The following is a 16,699-nucleotide window of genomic DNA, read 5'->3' as shown; positions in this document are numbered from 1 at the left end:
TAAATAATAACGTTGTCGTCTGCTTTGTTCACACCTACTGGAACTCCATTTTGACCTTGTGCTATGTTTTTTCGTTCTGAAAAGGAGCTTGCATTAATAATTTTCCGTACAAATTCATAACATAATCATGTCTGCTCCAGGTTCAAGCTCTACGCAAGGTAGAATTTCCTTTGTTGCATGTAATTTACCGGTATTTAGTTGTTCCACATTATATGACGTAGATGGGCAGTCCCATATGCTCAGTTTTGTGTTAGTGTGTATGTCAATAGACAATTGAGAGAGTGATCCTTTCAGAGAATGATACATGATCATAGTAATTTTAAGTTTGGTGCAATCCTTATTTCAATTCAGTTCAATTTATTTAGATCCAAAAGTCAAGCATACATCAGAGTTAACATAAAGCATTGTAATATACAATATACAGACACTAACTAGCCTACCAACTAGTAATTTAGATCTATTATTTATCATCTAAATTTACATTATCAGCAAATGACTATGTTCATACGCTCTAATAAGCTGATCATCCTAATGAAGAATTTCATTAGGATTGATATATTCTTTATGAGAATCTCAGATTATGTAAGACAATGAAATTTTGACTTGCTCTTCATTTTCTTAATTGGAAGTTATTTGAGATACATGTATAATCTAACATAAAATAATGTTCCTTGTTTTGGTATTGTTTCTTTGTTTTATAACCTTGCATTTTATTTACAAAGAAGGCCAGCCTCATGCATGCTGGCCTCAATGACATGTGCAAGCTTTGTCAATGCATTCACTTTACCTGAAGTTGTAGACTCAGAGACTCCAACCCCAAGCACCTTCTAATCAGGAGATTCTCCCGTCTGAAACACCTAGCAAACGGGAGACTCCAACTTGATGTGCGTGATGCGCACACTACATGCCACGTACGCACCAAAGATTATAAAAGTGCACAGAAGCGCCATATCGATCCCGTGTGTACACTCTGTGCATGCGTTTTATGATCTATGTATGTGTACGTAGGTGGGGGGGGGGGGCAGTAGGTAGAGCACCTAACTTGCTCTTCAATCGCAGCTTTGACGCTCGTCCAAAAAAGAGGTTCTTATTTCGCTCGACCTAATTGGGATCCCCTTGGATATAGGGATATGAAAATCTAATTCCATGTTTTGTAAGGTGTTTGGATGGGAGAAAGATAGTTTCAAGCGGGAGAATGGGAGAATTTGCGAAAATTGGCTTTCGGCGGGAGGGTTCCTGGAGTGTCTTTAGACTGTCTAGACTCAAATGACATTAGATTTCTTGTGCAATGATTGTTGCTTCATCATGCTAAAAATGTAATCTGTGCTATGGTTTTGTTTTGTTTTGGAGGTCATTAACTAGTTATGACCTGTACCTGCAGCCTCAGGCAAGTACGGGTAGTATCAGAAAACTTGAAAACACAAATCATGCTAGATGTTCTACATGTGGTCAATATGATGGGATAGTAATCATGCTTCAAATTGATGCAAACTGAAATGAACAGGGAACATGACAGGGATTGGCAAAAATTTGGGCAGTTCTAAAGACTTAAATCTAAATTTAAGTGTAGTTTTCTTGCTGAAGTTGTTGAATCCATGTTTGTATCAGTTGGAAAACTTCTAGAGCCTCATCCTTTTAGGAACTTGCCACATTTATTGGAGTAGCATGATATTGCGCATCTTCATGACGGTTCCTCCACAAGATGCTGCAGTTTTTCTCAGTGGTAAAAAAGAAAAGCAAATTCAGTGTGCGTTTGATGTACTATAGATTCATTTTTAATGTATGTAAGATTCATTTGTTGGTTATCTTCTACTTAAAGCTTTTAAGGTGAAGCCAAAGTAGTGATATAAACAAGGAACAATGACCACTGTAGAAAAAAAAAAGTTTGTTGTAACTTATAGCATTTGTTTGTTTGTTTGTCTCTAATATACAGTGCAGCAGAACCACAACAGGATGGCCATTTTAGAAGACCTGCAGGAGAAGAAAAAGAGAATGAGAATGCAGTCGACTGGACCAGGAAGGTGGGCAGTACAATAATGACAGCGAGTGAAGTAGTTGTTGCAAATCTATCTAGTTGGCATTTTTTTTAATGAGGGGGGGGGGGGTGGGGGGGCCTAATTTCATATTCTATTATGTGTTGTCTTTCAATTTGTACTCAAATTTCATGTAAATGTTTTGGTGCCAAACAATGCCTGGTTTTATAATTCTTATAACTCTTAAAAGTTATGCAACAATGTTAGGATTTTAAAAAAATCTGGTGGCTTGTGTATTAAGTCTATGGAGATTTCAGAATTCAGTATGGAACGGGTTAAAGTGAATTTAATTTTAAAGTGAATGAGCTGCAAAAGCGAGGATGATCAAAGAAAATGTGGGAGAGACAAGGTGGAGGAGGAGCTTGGAAAAGTTGGCTTGAGGAAGGATGAGGCCCTAAAGCTGGTGAGATGGCAAGGAGGTATGAGAGCTGGTACCGTTAGAGTAGAGATGTAAATCCAGCCACCCTGTTAGTTTTGGACAGAAATGGATGAATGCTAAATGATGAGAAATTATGCAAAAACTAGTCATGCCTTTCAGATAGTTTAAAATAAATATGATCTGTATATTACTCTCATGAGGACATATTATTGATACCAAATTTACAATTCATCCACAGATACACAGCCTGAATGAATAAATGAATAAATGAATAAAAGAATCCAGAGGTGTTTTTATCCAGTCAGCATGAATATGTATTGCAAATGCTTTGGCAAATCCTATGGTATCATTTAGATTTAAATCTGTTTGAATTGGCTGTTATAATCAAATATTAGTAATGTAGGTCTTTATTACATTTAAGTGTTGTACTTGTACAGCTTTCATTGCCAACATCTGATATGTCCTCCCAAGTAAATGTGTACTGTATTATCTTGTTTCTCCATGTATTTAAAAAAAAAAAGCATCAGCCATTAGAAATGCAGTGATGTATTCATTCTTACATTGCAGATTTCTGAAATTGATTTGCTGTTTGTCTCATTGTTTGAACTTCAGATTTAATTTCTGCTACACATGACTGATTATCAACTCACTTTCACTCAAAGCCTTTTTTTCTTTTACCTTTCTGAATAGCTCATCATCTCTTCCTATGAAGGATAGCGCCATGAGGGTGAGTATTAATCTTGTATTCAAGACAACTGTATGTAAAAGAGAGGTTTAATATGCAATGTCTACTTACATACAAAATTGTATATTTATATATTCATGTAGTTATATATTTATATGTTTATATATTTATATACACATCAGGGCTCGACGCTAACTTTTTTGTCTTGTGGCCCGTTTGAGCCACTAAAATCTTTCAATCTGAAATTTTGACGGTCTGAAAAAGATATGTAGTGGCCAGAAATAAAAGCAAAAGTAACAACCTACTTTCAATCTTGGTTGCCCAATCGGGCCATCAAAAGATAAATTTGGTGACCCAACACCAATTTTTAATGGCCCCTGGCAACGGGACCACTGCTAATGTCGAGCCCTGTAGGCCTGTGAAAATTTGTCTAGCCTTCAATCTTGACTCTAATCCTTCCCCTTCTGATCAATAATTGACAGTATGTTGGATCTGAAATATTTGTATCCAACTTCTACTCGAAGTAAGAACTCTATCAATATGTAATTCATTTTTAAATTTCATATTATGTTAATCCTTTCCTACTTTATACATCCCATTTCTTGTACACATAGATGACTAGAGAGGAGGCCCACTCTTCTGCGTTGAAGCAACAACAGGCTCTGCAGGTAAAACCCAAAATATGGGTAGTATAATGACTTTCTAGACCATTCTTATAGTACTGGCATGTTGGAAAGTGACTTGCATTTTGTCAGTCTTTCATGAGTCTAAGTTTCTGCTAGGTACCGGTATGTCCCTCATATATTGTACATATTATGATGACTCGGCAAACAAAAAATCACCTATCAATGCAAATGAACAAAATAGGACCAAAATAAAAGAGATATCTAAACCTACGACATAAAATGAGCAATGACATATAAAATCGTAATAAAGAGTTAATGGAGATGGTATAGTTTTGGTTGAGTTTAGGGATTCAGATATTAACTTTTTGCAAGATACTTAAAAACCACTCATGAAATATTTAAAGAGCACACAAAATTCTAAAAGGGAATTCACAGTTTATTTGGTGAAATCTGGTTTTGAAATGGCTGAGATATCCAAAAACAAAGTAGAACAAAGTGGTACTGATAAAAGTTAGGCAGGTCCCTCCTTTTATTAGGACCTCTTTGGCTTTGAATATCTCAGCCATTTCAGGACCTATCCAGTTTTTCAAATACCTCAGTTACATGTCGATTCCAAGAGAAGGTCTGCAATGACCTGTGTATCCGCACATGCTCAGGTTGCAACTGTGAACTGGCGGATAGGTGTGAATTATATTCTGACAACATCACCCAATTGCCATTGTTTTAATTTACATGTGTCTAATCATATATGGGGGATATGCAAAATCTAACATAAAGTGTGAAACGAAATGTCTATTCGTTCTTTTTTATTCCTCTTTTGAGCTGGAAAATTTTGAAGAGACACCTCGCAGTTCAAAAATGCAAATCTGCAAGGTACTTAAAAGTGTCGTGTTTGAATATCAAACCATGCTTGGAAGCTTTTCATATCATGAAAGGGTGTGACAGAAATCCATGCAATCATTGATGGCCTTACATGTTTCAAGGCTGCACATACTTTAAAAAGTACAAGAAGGTAAGTATTCATATTTTGTTTTTGTTTTTTAGAGAGAGGGTGAGAATTATATAATGCATCTTCAGCTTCAAACTCAATAAATTATTCATAACTCTCAGCTATTCATCCAGATAATCAATAGATTTGTGCTATAAGCATCAGTGTCTGTTAATGGACTCTGTGATGAATTTGTAATAATGGTGATGCTGTAAGCCAGATTAATCAGTGTTGATCGTGTGAAGAACACTATCAGGCTTACATAAGTGTGATGTCCTCGTTAAGAAAGAAAGTTCTTGATATTTCTGGATTTTTTTTTCTCTTTCTCTTCTCCTACAGCATGCACATGAAAACTCCTCTGCATACTTCATCACCCAAGACTCTTCGTTTGGCAACCTGATTCTCCCCGTGATCCCTCGACTGCCGGCCCCTCCAGAATAGCGCCATCACGGAGCATCACAATGTCAATTGATGTGTTGAAGACTGCCATCTTTCATCTTTGTCCACTTATCAAACTTTCCGTGGCAACTGGCCGAGAGAGGAAAAGAGTTGTAAAGTAACTATAGTGCTCAGGAGGCTGAGGGAAATCCACATCTTCTCCATCACAGCATCCTCTACACAAGAGCAGGGCATGGGTGAAGTGATAGCCCCCTCTATGTTGCCTTCCTCATTTCATATCTATTTGTAAAAAGAGATGTTCAACTACTGTACGCTGTATTGAACAAGGGAGAGAGAGAGAAAAAAAACCAAAAAACACTAGCACACTTGAAAATTGCATGATGCGTGTGTTCCATATGGACACACGATTCTAAATGCTCATAGATGAACTAAACCCCATTGGTTAGTTATATGTTGTCTAATGCATGTACAAGAAAAGAGAAACGACCAGAGTGCAAAGAGAGAGACAGAGAGAACATGTACGACATATATTTTTCGAGTCTAAATTTTCGTGAATTGGGAATTTCGCGTGTGGTTAAATAGTGTGTGTGTGTGTGTGTGTGTGTGTGTGTGAGTGTGTGCGCTTGTTTGTGTCTGTGAGTATCATTTGCATAGCATCATGTACACCTTAAAGGTTAAGACAATGCTTCTCAGCCATTTTTAACCCAGGGCCCACTTTAGCTCAGACAAATTTTTTCCAAGCCCAGTTAGATATGTGACCGTGCACCTCAAAACGAACATAAAGTCGCACACACTGATTTTGCGTGAGGACTGAAAATAAGTGAAATGGGTCAACCTAGCCGAATTAGACTTTTTCATATTTTCTGAAAGAGCGGGTCTTCTTTCACATTATGCTAAAATTTGGTATCATTAAACGGGCAGGAAAGTGTGTTTTTTAGCAGATTATCTCGAACATTTTTGGTAGAATAGTGTTATTAGGTGTGTCTTTAGAATCCTTTTTATGCCTCCGCAACGAAGTGGCCGGAGGCATTATGTTTTCGGGTCGTCCGTCCGTCCGTCCGTCCGTACGTCCGTACGTCCGTACGTCCGTACGTCCGTCCGTACGTCCGTCCGTACGTCCGTCCGTCCCGTTTTGTTTTTGTCGATATCTCAAGAACCGTGTGGTGGTTTTACATCAAACTTGGTATGAGGGTATATCCTTGGGGGATGATACTTTGTGTGGATTTTAAGGTCACAGGGTCAAAGGTCAAAGGTCACTGGTTATTTTGTGAAAAAAAAATTGAAATTTCATGTTTTTCTCCATATCTCGCAAATGGTTCAAGGTATCTTCATGGAACTTAGTATATATGCTTGTACCGATGGGCAGTGATTATCTAGGGAAGTTGGGGTCATGGGTCAAAGGTCAGGGGGTCAAAGGTCAAGGTCAACTCCTCAAAATATCACTACTTTCCTTAAAATGCAATATGCCTGAAGGGTTTTTTTTTCAAACTTGATGTATGGCATGTATTACCCAATATATATTTTTGGGGAAGTTTCTTGCCAAAAGGTCAAAGGTCAAAAGGTAAAAGGTCAAGTGAAAGTGCTAAATTGCACTTTTTCCACCATATCTCGAAAGTAACTCAAGGTATCGTCATGAAACTTACATATTTATGCATGTTCAACCTAACAGTGATTCTCTTTGGAACTGTGAGGTCAAAGGTCAAAGGCCAGGTTTAGATAATGCTATTTTCCCATTTGATACTGAAATTATGCTTTTTCTCAATACCTTGAAAATTACTCAATGCATAGACTTATAAAAGGGTCAAAAGTCAAGTAAAAATCATCAGTTCCCCGAATACCTGCACTCTGACATTTTAATCATTCATCCAATTGAACCTAGTTCTAGAAAAAGTGAACATTCAGCACATTTGTGTCAAACCTGTCATTTTAATATTTTGCCAATTGTGTGAAACTGTCATCACACATTGTCAAGACATTGTACTATAGACCTATTAGGAGAACCATGCATTATGGCGGAGGCATATCAGTAGCCGTAGCGATATATCTAGTTTCATTTCTGAAAAACCTTGTCCACACTCTTCACTTTCAACTCTAATAACTTTTGAAAGGATAGTGCTACTACTTTGAAAGTTGGCATTGATTATGGACAGAATGTGTTAATGAGGCCTGCCTAATTTCAGTTTAATCTGATAATCTCTTCATTGTTGTTACTCTGGTGGTTTACTTCCTGTTTCTTGTCCCATTAATCGCACAGCCAGCACGGTTTGGTAAAGATTAAGCGCTTGAATAGACACTGTACTTCAGAGCCTCTTTTCTCAGTTCACACTTTTCCTGAGTTTGTGCTTTATTTACAATATTTAGATAGGTTAGGAGAGTCCATTTGATTTGAGTTATACATCATTTTAAAGCTTAAAGTCTGTTCTTTCAGAATATGGTCTTAACTAAGAATTCATGTGTGGCGACTTTTTGTTTGTTTTGAGGTGCAGTGTCACATATAATACAAATATACTTTGTTTATTTTTTGGCTGACATCGGGGCCCACCCTAGAGAGAGCATCACGGCCCACTGGTTGAGAAGCGGGGTCCTAAGGTACATGTAAAGCAGCCTATTTTCCTCCTGCTTTCGCTCACAAAGGAAGACCCCCTTACCATGCTTTACCTCCTCCCCCCATTTCCACCTGCCAAATTAAATTCCCCCCAGTTTGTGTGTTCAGCAGAAGTATGATGCCAAATGTGATCCAAGGGGCTTATGTGATTACGTGACATTTGCTCCTCCGACACTTGCTCTGGTCCTTGCTTCCTCCAAGGACTTTTGTAGGGTTAGCATACCTGCCAACCCTGAGACTTAATAAATCTGAACAAGCAAAGAAAAATTATCTAAAAATCTGAACTTTCATAAATTTGATATACTTTACTATTAACAGATATTTCCAACAAATCAGAACACAATGAAATTAATACGTTTTCTTTCAGTGAAAAATCTGAATATTCAGATTAAAACTGTACAGTTGACAGGTATGGGTTAGGGTTGTGATAGGGTTTTAGCTTTAGTTCCATGTGAGGATTAGCATTAGGGTTAGGATTATGTTTTGGGATAGGTTTTGTGTTTGGCGTTCATAGCATGCAGATATTTCATGGGAGCAACTGTCGTAGGAGCAAATGTCATGGCAAAAGGAGAGGGTGCCAGCATACTATAAAAGTGGATATTTTGGCACGAGTAATTTTTCGCACTCGGCTGGGTAAGATGGATTTTTTTGTGATTTTAATTCCGCGGAATCAGGACATGAACTACTGGAACATATGGCATGCAAAAATATTTGTGTGCCTTTATTTTCGCACTAGTGTCTGGTTGCGCGAAATGCGCGGAAATTTCCACACCGCGAAAAATTTCCACTTTTACAGTACTTCTTTTGGAACCATTGTGAAACAGAGTCCTGTAAAACCAGAAACATTCTCGAATTGCAACTGGCATTCAGTGCAATGTGTAGACAAAAACATTTGCACGCATTTAACTTTTGCAAATCTTGACTCCTTGTGAAATTTGTGAAAGTTTCATGCATGTTAACCCGTTGAGGACGGACTGATTTTGCTACAACACGCATTTCCCATAGACACCTGCCCGAGTATACTCGGGACTCGTCCTCAACGGGTTAAAAAGTTTTGGTTTTACAGCAGTTGTCTCAGAACCAGTGCAGCAATGAGAGCTGGGGGGGGGGGGGGTTAAAGAAAACAGACCTCCAGTTGAGGAAACTATGTTTTCTTTTAGCATAGCTTCATAAACTAATTTATGAAGATTTTGTGATCATTGTTTATAATTTATAGGTCCTGTTTACCTTTGGGAGCAGTAATTTAAAAATGTTCAAGATATCACATTTGATGCATGTATGTGTAGGTCAGTTGTATCACAAAACATCCTACCATATAAAAATTTTGCAATAGAACCTAAAATATAAGGAGATATCACTATTTTTCTCAATAAACCGTAACTGTAGATGGTGTAGACTGGAAACATCTTTATTATAAGTATTGTTCACATTTTGTGTATTTAACAATACTTAAACATTGATTATACTAATTTACATTTTTACAGTGGTTGTTTCTATCCCTAAATAACATTTTGGAACTATTTTGAAGCTTAAATGCTGGGTCTTTATTTCATCTGCAAATGGTAAATTATGCCTTTAAAATGATTGCAGCTGCCATGGCAATGTCTCTCATCCTAACAGCTGATTGGTTGTTTGTAAGTTGTTGCCATGGTTACTGCACTACTTGTATCTTGTGATCGTTTCTAGTACAGTGTGAAATTAGGCCTAGATATGATTCTGATTTTATAGTTTTGTGATTAAAGCATGTCACATTTGTGTCGTGTTATATTGTACTTGTACATTTGACTTGATCATAGACATATACCTCAGTTTTTTTTGTACCTATACTGTAGTCCCAGACATGCAACACTGCGTGTGGACTTTGTCAAATTAATGGTTTGCGAGAGCTATTCATGGGGCAAGTTGAAAATTCCTGTCAATAGCCTTAAAGTGAATGAAGTATTTCAATTGTTCATTTGTTTTCACCATGAAATCTTTCATTCCTCACAGCTGAAGAAACAAAATTAACAAGTATAAAAGACTGCTTGGAGGAATTGTGCCGTATACTAAGTTCACATGCATTTTTATGCAACCAACTTGTAAGAATAGGCTACTTTTATGAGTATTGCTTGCAAATTGGAATCCTCTATATTTTGGTGCAGTTAAAGCTACAGAAATGCAATCTGTAGAAATTAAGTGTTTGAATAGCCGTGCTCCGAGTGCTAGATTTGAATAGTTTCAGCCTGCTCAGATGAAATTGAAATTGCTGTGGGAAAAAAATTATGAATTTGTAATTGAGTATAGGTGAATCTGATAAATCAAATGAATTTAGCAGGTCGATGAAATACCATTGGCGCACTATACAACAATACCTTGCATTATTCCTTCCACCATTACATATAGCACGCTATCAAAGAACTATAGATGTATTGAAATAGATAAAAATGAGCTACATTATTACTGCCTATGTTTTATTATTTAATCCTTATCGGTGTATTGGTTTGACTGTCTAGGGGCCTGCTCCATAAAGAGTTGTGATTGATTTTGCGTTCAATCTTTATGAAACAGGCCCCAGAGTTTGAAATAAGCCACACTTCATACTTTGCGGAAGATCAATGAATATTAGCAAGGAAATGGTCCTGTTTCAGGTTTCATGAGCATTCTTTATTATGGAGAAGGCATTTGAATTCAGATAGAGATGTCACAAAAATTGTATCTTATATCTAAACCAACGCTGCACACATGCAGCATTGTACGTACATGTAGAGTGTCGTATTTTTTTTTTCTTTTTAATAAAATGATGTGATGCTTCACAAACACTTATTAAATGTGCTTTGGCAACTTTCTTATGCAGTGTGATGTGATGGCCGGTGCTAAAATTGCCTTTAACAAAATCTGCGAGTGTGTGTACACTTTTATTTATTTATTTATCTATTTATATATGTTTTATTTTCACAGGGTGGCTCCAGCAGTGGGTTAAACACTGTTGTTCTTGGAGGCCCTGCATGAACACATACATACAAATAAACACATGGTAATCATACAATACCAACATCAAAATCAAATTTGCAGTATCAAATCTGTATATATCTTAATATACTGTATACTGATATATATCAAACTCAAAATTTAACAAATATTATGCAACACATTACATCCTCATATCCTTAAATTTCCCCTACCTCAGAAAGAAAAAAAAAACAGAAAAAACAACAACAACAACAGAACTATACTTGGGCACAGTGGAGTGCCCTCCAAAATTGGGCTGAGAACGAATGTTTAGATGGAGCATGCCTTAACCCTATTATCAGGCTGGGCTTTTTTGGCTACTGTAAAAGTGGTTTCTTTCGCGGTGGTTTTATTTTCGCGCTTTGAGGTTGAACCGCGAATTTAACATCACGCGAAAATGTTTTGAACTCGTCGCTTGTTACAACACTATCATTACCTACCGCGAATTTAAACACACGCGAAAAAGTCGGCACCGATGGAAACCGCGAAAGTTTCTGTACGCGAAAGAAACCACTTTTACAGTATGCTATATCGGGGGGGGGGGGGGGGGGGGGGGGGGGGGATTCCGCCCCCCCTTCAGATCTCGCCTATGGAACGCGTGATCGCGCCGAAAATTGGCACACGCGACGCCCGCGACGTATACTATCAAAATGTATGGTTGCTTTCTCCGAAAAATTTTTCTTATATTTTATATTAATTAATTATTGTAATTTATGCATAAAATCAGTTTGGGGCTCTAAATCACTTATTAATGCTCTAATTAAGCTAATTTCTTTTTTAAAATGTTTCTTGTATCATTCTCCTGAGACATACGATAAAAAAAAATCTGTATCGAAATTAATTTCTTATGTATTTGATTGTTTTTTGAATTTCTTATGTATTTCCTTGTTTTTCGACCTTTTGTTTTTGTTTGTTTTTTGGCCAAAATTTGTTACAGACATTTTTCGAAGCTTTATTACGCTAAAATAAATTAATTTCGTCCATTCTAAGTCAAGATATGAATTTTTATGTGAATTAATTGAAAAAACACAATTTGCATTGGATTTGTACACAAAATCACATTTTGGAGCAATTTTGGGGTTGACAAATTTTTTTCGAACGGGCGTCGCGTCAAAACGGTACGCGTGGGCGCAACAATTTTGGTCTCAAAAATTGCGCGATACTTGAAAGAAAAAAGTCATGAAACATCGCGGCGGGAGCTTATCGCGCTGATATTGCGCGAAACGTCGAGGGGGGGCGGATTCCGCCCCCCCCCCCCCCCCCCCCCCCCCAGCCTGATTAGGGTTAAGTTTATTGGTAAACTGTTCCATTCGAGTGCGCCGGTGTATGAAAAAGACTGTTTCCCACTTCAGGAAACATCCTTAGTATCCCGTTCCATCCTGTATTCTGAAATTCCCATAGACTTAATAATCAATTATGCAGGCCACTGGATTCCCGGATGGAACGGGTTAACAGCATTGCAGCATTATGAGGGCTGAAAAGGTATATTTTTAGAGGAAATAGTGTTATGACCTTTGACATGTGTGTAGTAATACAACTTTGGAAAAACACTGTTTTCCATGAAACCTGCAGTATTTTTGGCCAAAAAAGTCCCAAATACACTGTACTGCAAAAACGTAACAGTAGGTATCCCTCATACATGTAGTCCTATCCTGGGCTCCTGTATCAACATCATTACTCTATCGTCATACATATAGTGTTAATTGGGGTGCTACAAATCAACATGCCTGCCAAGTTTTATAGTTGGGCAAGTAGAAATAAGCCAGTCCGGAGTTTCAGTTTGCACATGAGCAGAAAAAGGCCTGTTGCATTTTAAATTCACTGAGATAAGCATCTGTGAAATAATGAATATTCATGTAATCCTTATAAATGGTGCTTGCCAGTACATCCACCCGAAATCAAGCCTGGTAGTTGGCAATAGGAATAGAAAAAGATTGTTGCAATGTGTACTGCTTTGAATGCAAAAACAAACAAACAAATAAACAAAATGAAGTGAAATGAATATTTCCCAAAGTGATGATTAACAGACTATTCAAGTCAAGTCACCTGGTCTACGCAAGTTCATTCTTTCCGTGAAAATGAATGCCATAAATTGTCAAGTTATAGGGCCTATGCACTGTCACTTTGAAAATGAGTGAATTACCCAGTAACCAACTGAGAAAAACGAAAGGTCATTTGTACCAATATGCACATGAGCTATAACTCCAAACTGGCTTCTAAATCAGATTCTGTATTTGCCTAAAAGACCATTCCAAAGGGAATGGAAGTACAGTACAATGAAGTGTATTTACCAGGTAGTGTAATGCCCTGGATTGTGTGTGTGTGTGTGTGTGTGTGTGTATAAGTATATATATATATATATATATATATATATATATATATATATATATATATAAGTATATAAATATATATATACTGTAAAACGAGAAATGTTCGCGTGCATTTTAATTTCGTGAATTTCGTGAGCGCCAAGATTCGCAAAATTAAAATGCACGCGAAATTTCTTATCTTCACTATATGCATTGAACGCAAGAGGCAATGCGCGAAAATTTCTTGCCACAAAAAAGGCCGTCGGCTCCATTTCGTGCCGCGAATATATCATGTTTTACAGTACATATATATATATATATATATATAATATATATGTATAGAATATATAGAACATATATGAATATATAATTATATATATATGTATCAGCTCAACTTCGCCAATCTTTGTATCAATGCTAACGGTGATCAGCAGTATCATCAACAGCCCCCTCTACACTACCGGGACTATGCGCCTTTAATATCACTGTGAAAATCCATTGGCACTTTCAGATTGTATCACTTCATTGCCATTATGACGCTTCTATTATTATTGTTATTATTGTCTCATGATCCCTTGTGCAGCGCACGCAATCTCAGTGTGACGTCTTCTCTATCATGACGTAAAGTATGGCACTCGTAAGCATGCAACTTAGCATGCGTTTGTTGTTATTATTTATTATTTTTTGTTTTGGTTACACTGAGATTGCGCACGCTAGTAGGATATTAACACCTCACTGTTAATATCACTGTGAAAATTCATTAGCACTTTCATCCCTGACGAAGGGGGAGGCTCCCGAAATCGATATTTTCTCCATGAGATATACATCAATGGAAAGATAAACTTTTCTTCTTTCATTTGATGTACAACTTAATGTTCATTGTTCATGCATGACTGAGTTAGAACAATGAAAAGTGGTGCTATCAAATTTTCATTTGCACGCGCAAATGGTGACTTTAAGTGAATTTTTCAAACTTACAACGTTACATTTTCGAAAAACAAAGTTCATAACCCAAATATTAATATTTTCTTCTTTCATATGAGACCTTACGCATCAAATATGAATAACGCATGCTTGAGAAAAATCTGTATGAAAGCATGCTTCATTTCTACCAATTCTACGAATAAGCGAAAAAACAAGCATTCAGCTCTCCCGTCTTAGCATTAGACAATGGGCTCATCTGCACTATTGGATTCATACAAAACAACCGCAGAGCTACAGTAAATGTTGTTCGGGGGCGGGGGTATTTACAGAGAAGGCTGTATGAAACGGACAGCCCTTAGTTGTCATTTATTTAGAATAAGCTATGAGACATAATTATTTATAATAATTGAAGACTAATATCGCGAGTATTCTCAGGCTGCACGCAGTCCAATGGCTACGGGAAATTAAACATTACAACAATGATACACATTTTGATGATACCTCAAAACTTTTTAACTGTTTTCATTCCTCCCTACATTTCCCTCTGGTTAGTCCTTCATCACTGACAGGGTTTTGAAGTTTTTGAAGGGGGGTGGCGAAGCAGAAAGAGAGGGTACATCACTTTATTTATCACTGAACTTGCGCTTCTCGCATTTCAAAGGTGCAACTGCAGGGCTGAAAGTTGTCTTTTTTTTTGGGGGGGGGGCTCGGAAGGTTTTTTTTTGGTCCGTTACTCCCACCCTACCTTCCCAAACATTCCGCTGATGAACATCCTTTGCTCTGTAGTTAGCTGCATGGTCAGGCAAGCTCATGATCTCGTGCTAATTTAGGACCCTATTCACAACCGAATCGTCTGTGACATTCCCTTTTACTCCCTCCCTTCATGTTTGTGGAAATTCATTGAAGCATGAAGGCCATTGTTATCTGCCAAGTCGGGCAGGAGTCGGGAAAGCTAACTGCTCCTTTTTTACCATCTATCTATCTGGGTAAAATGTAAGGATATTTTCAAATTAAGTTTTCTCGAGCAGGCGTTGATCATTTTTCACGCATGGGATATCATATGAAAGGAAAAAGAATGGATAGTAAAGCTATGACTCTATCTTTTGCAAAAGACTGCTGGAAAAGTCTGAAAAATTCATTCAAAGTTGCCATTTGCTCGTGCAAATGAAATTCTAGTAGCACCAGTGTCTATTGTTCTAACTCTGTCATGCATGAATTATGAACGTGTTGTGCATCGAATGAAAGAAGAGAAGTGTATCTTTCAATCCATGTACAACTCATAAAGCAAATATGTGATTATGATCGCAAAGAATTGCAATGAAACTCGGTTTCGTTTTTTCTGGGACACGCTGTATATATATATTCATATATGTATATATATATATATATATATATATATATATCGTCGCTGGGGTGACAAGACCTCGTATCTACAAAATGTCAAATGTTCAGGAGAGCCAAAAAACAAGGCGGCCAAAGCACTGTGGCCAATGGGATAGCCTTTCCTTTGACATGCCGTGATGGCTTCATTTTGGGAGTAAGACAGTTGGGATTTGGACAGGACATCACTTAACCCATTATTTAACCATTAATCAAAAAAAAGTCATTTTCACCAAAATTGCAGATACATGGTCCTGTCACTCCAGCAACGATATATATATTCACATATGTTCTATATATTCTATATAGATATAGATGTAATAGATATAGATATAAACACGAGTATGTGTGAAACCTGTTCTAGTGACCACCTGCCCATAACGACCAAATGGAAATCTTCCTGAAAAGAAAATGTGCTGTTAAGAACCTGTGCTTTAGAGACCACCTGTCTGTAACAACCACATTCCATTTTCCTACAGACAGACAGACAGGCAGAATTGAAGAACTATAGTCATTAAATATGAATGGTTTCTCTGGTCACAAAGCATTCTCACCTAATAAAGCCATGGAACAATGTTGTTCAATTTATTCACGTAAACAGCTACCTCACTTCTTCTATTTCACACTGATTATGAGCTTCCAGAAAAATATGCTTGTTTGCATTTTGTCCAGATACCAATATCACAAGACCAACAAAGATATTCTGTATTGAAACTAACTCATTCTCTCATACAGTGGACAAGACACACATCACAAAATGTTCTGGAAAAAATAACACTGTGACACCAATATCTTATCAAACCAGCATTCAAAACTGACTTTTATTATTTCATAGCATTTTTTAAACACACTTTTTTTTTCTTCTTTTTTTTTCAAATTAGTTTACAGATTTTACACATTGCAGAAATATCAAGATCACACAAAAATAAACAAATCTGTTTCATCACTTCATCAGAAAATGCATTGACTTTTGTGGGGGACAATGCTCAAAAAAAGAAAAAAAAAGAACAACTTCAACTCGTATCAATTCAACAGTTTGACAAGTCTTTACACAGTCAAAAAACAAAAACAAACAACAAACTGTTGAAATTCCTCCTTCCCCCAGTAAAGATATGAACAGAGAATATGTCCAACATCATCTTTCGCTTCATCCAAATCTTTTCATCTGAAGTGCTGATTCCATTTTGTCAGTCTCTTGCGATCACCTCTCTTTCATCACCTATACAATATTGCACTACGAAGCTACGTGAATATACATGTAGTTTGCTTTTACACCAGTGGCCTTCCAACGCGCAAGTTACATGATCGGCGACCGATTTCGTACCCTCCAATCTACCTACTCGAATCTTCAACACTTTCTTCCCTTCTGTTGCATCACTTGCA

General features: G+C 37.2%; 1 protein-coding gene across 1 annotated transcript; it reads left to right on the top strand.

Annotated features, from left to right (window-relative positions):
• Window positions 1-19: 19 nt before the first annotated feature.
• Window positions 20-5,553, top strand: LOC139729894 (SOSS complex subunit C-like). Its single transcript, XM_071640816.1, has 5 exons — window positions 20-158; window positions 1,934-2,021; window positions 3,103-3,139; window positions 3,712-3,765; window positions 5,051-5,553. Exons 1-5 carry the CDS (start codon window positions 128-130, stop codon window positions 5,150-5,152), a joined length of 312 nt encoding a protein of 103 aa, XP_071496917.1. The 5' UTR covers window positions 20-127; the 3' UTR covers window positions 5,153-5,553.
• Window positions 5,554-16,699: the final 11,146 nt, after the last annotated feature.

Source organism: Diadema antillarum, unplaced genomic scaffold, assembly GCF_040938485.1.
Source record: "Diadema antillarum isolate AM-2024a unplaced genomic scaffold, OU_Dant_1.0 seq00000269_RagTag, whole genome shotgun sequence".
In the NCBI taxonomy this organism is placed as follows: Eukaryota; Metazoa; Echinodermata; class Echinoidea; order Diadematoida; family Diadematidae; genus Diadema; species Diadema antillarum.
This window is presented reverse-complemented; position numbering and strand designations above follow the sequence as displayed.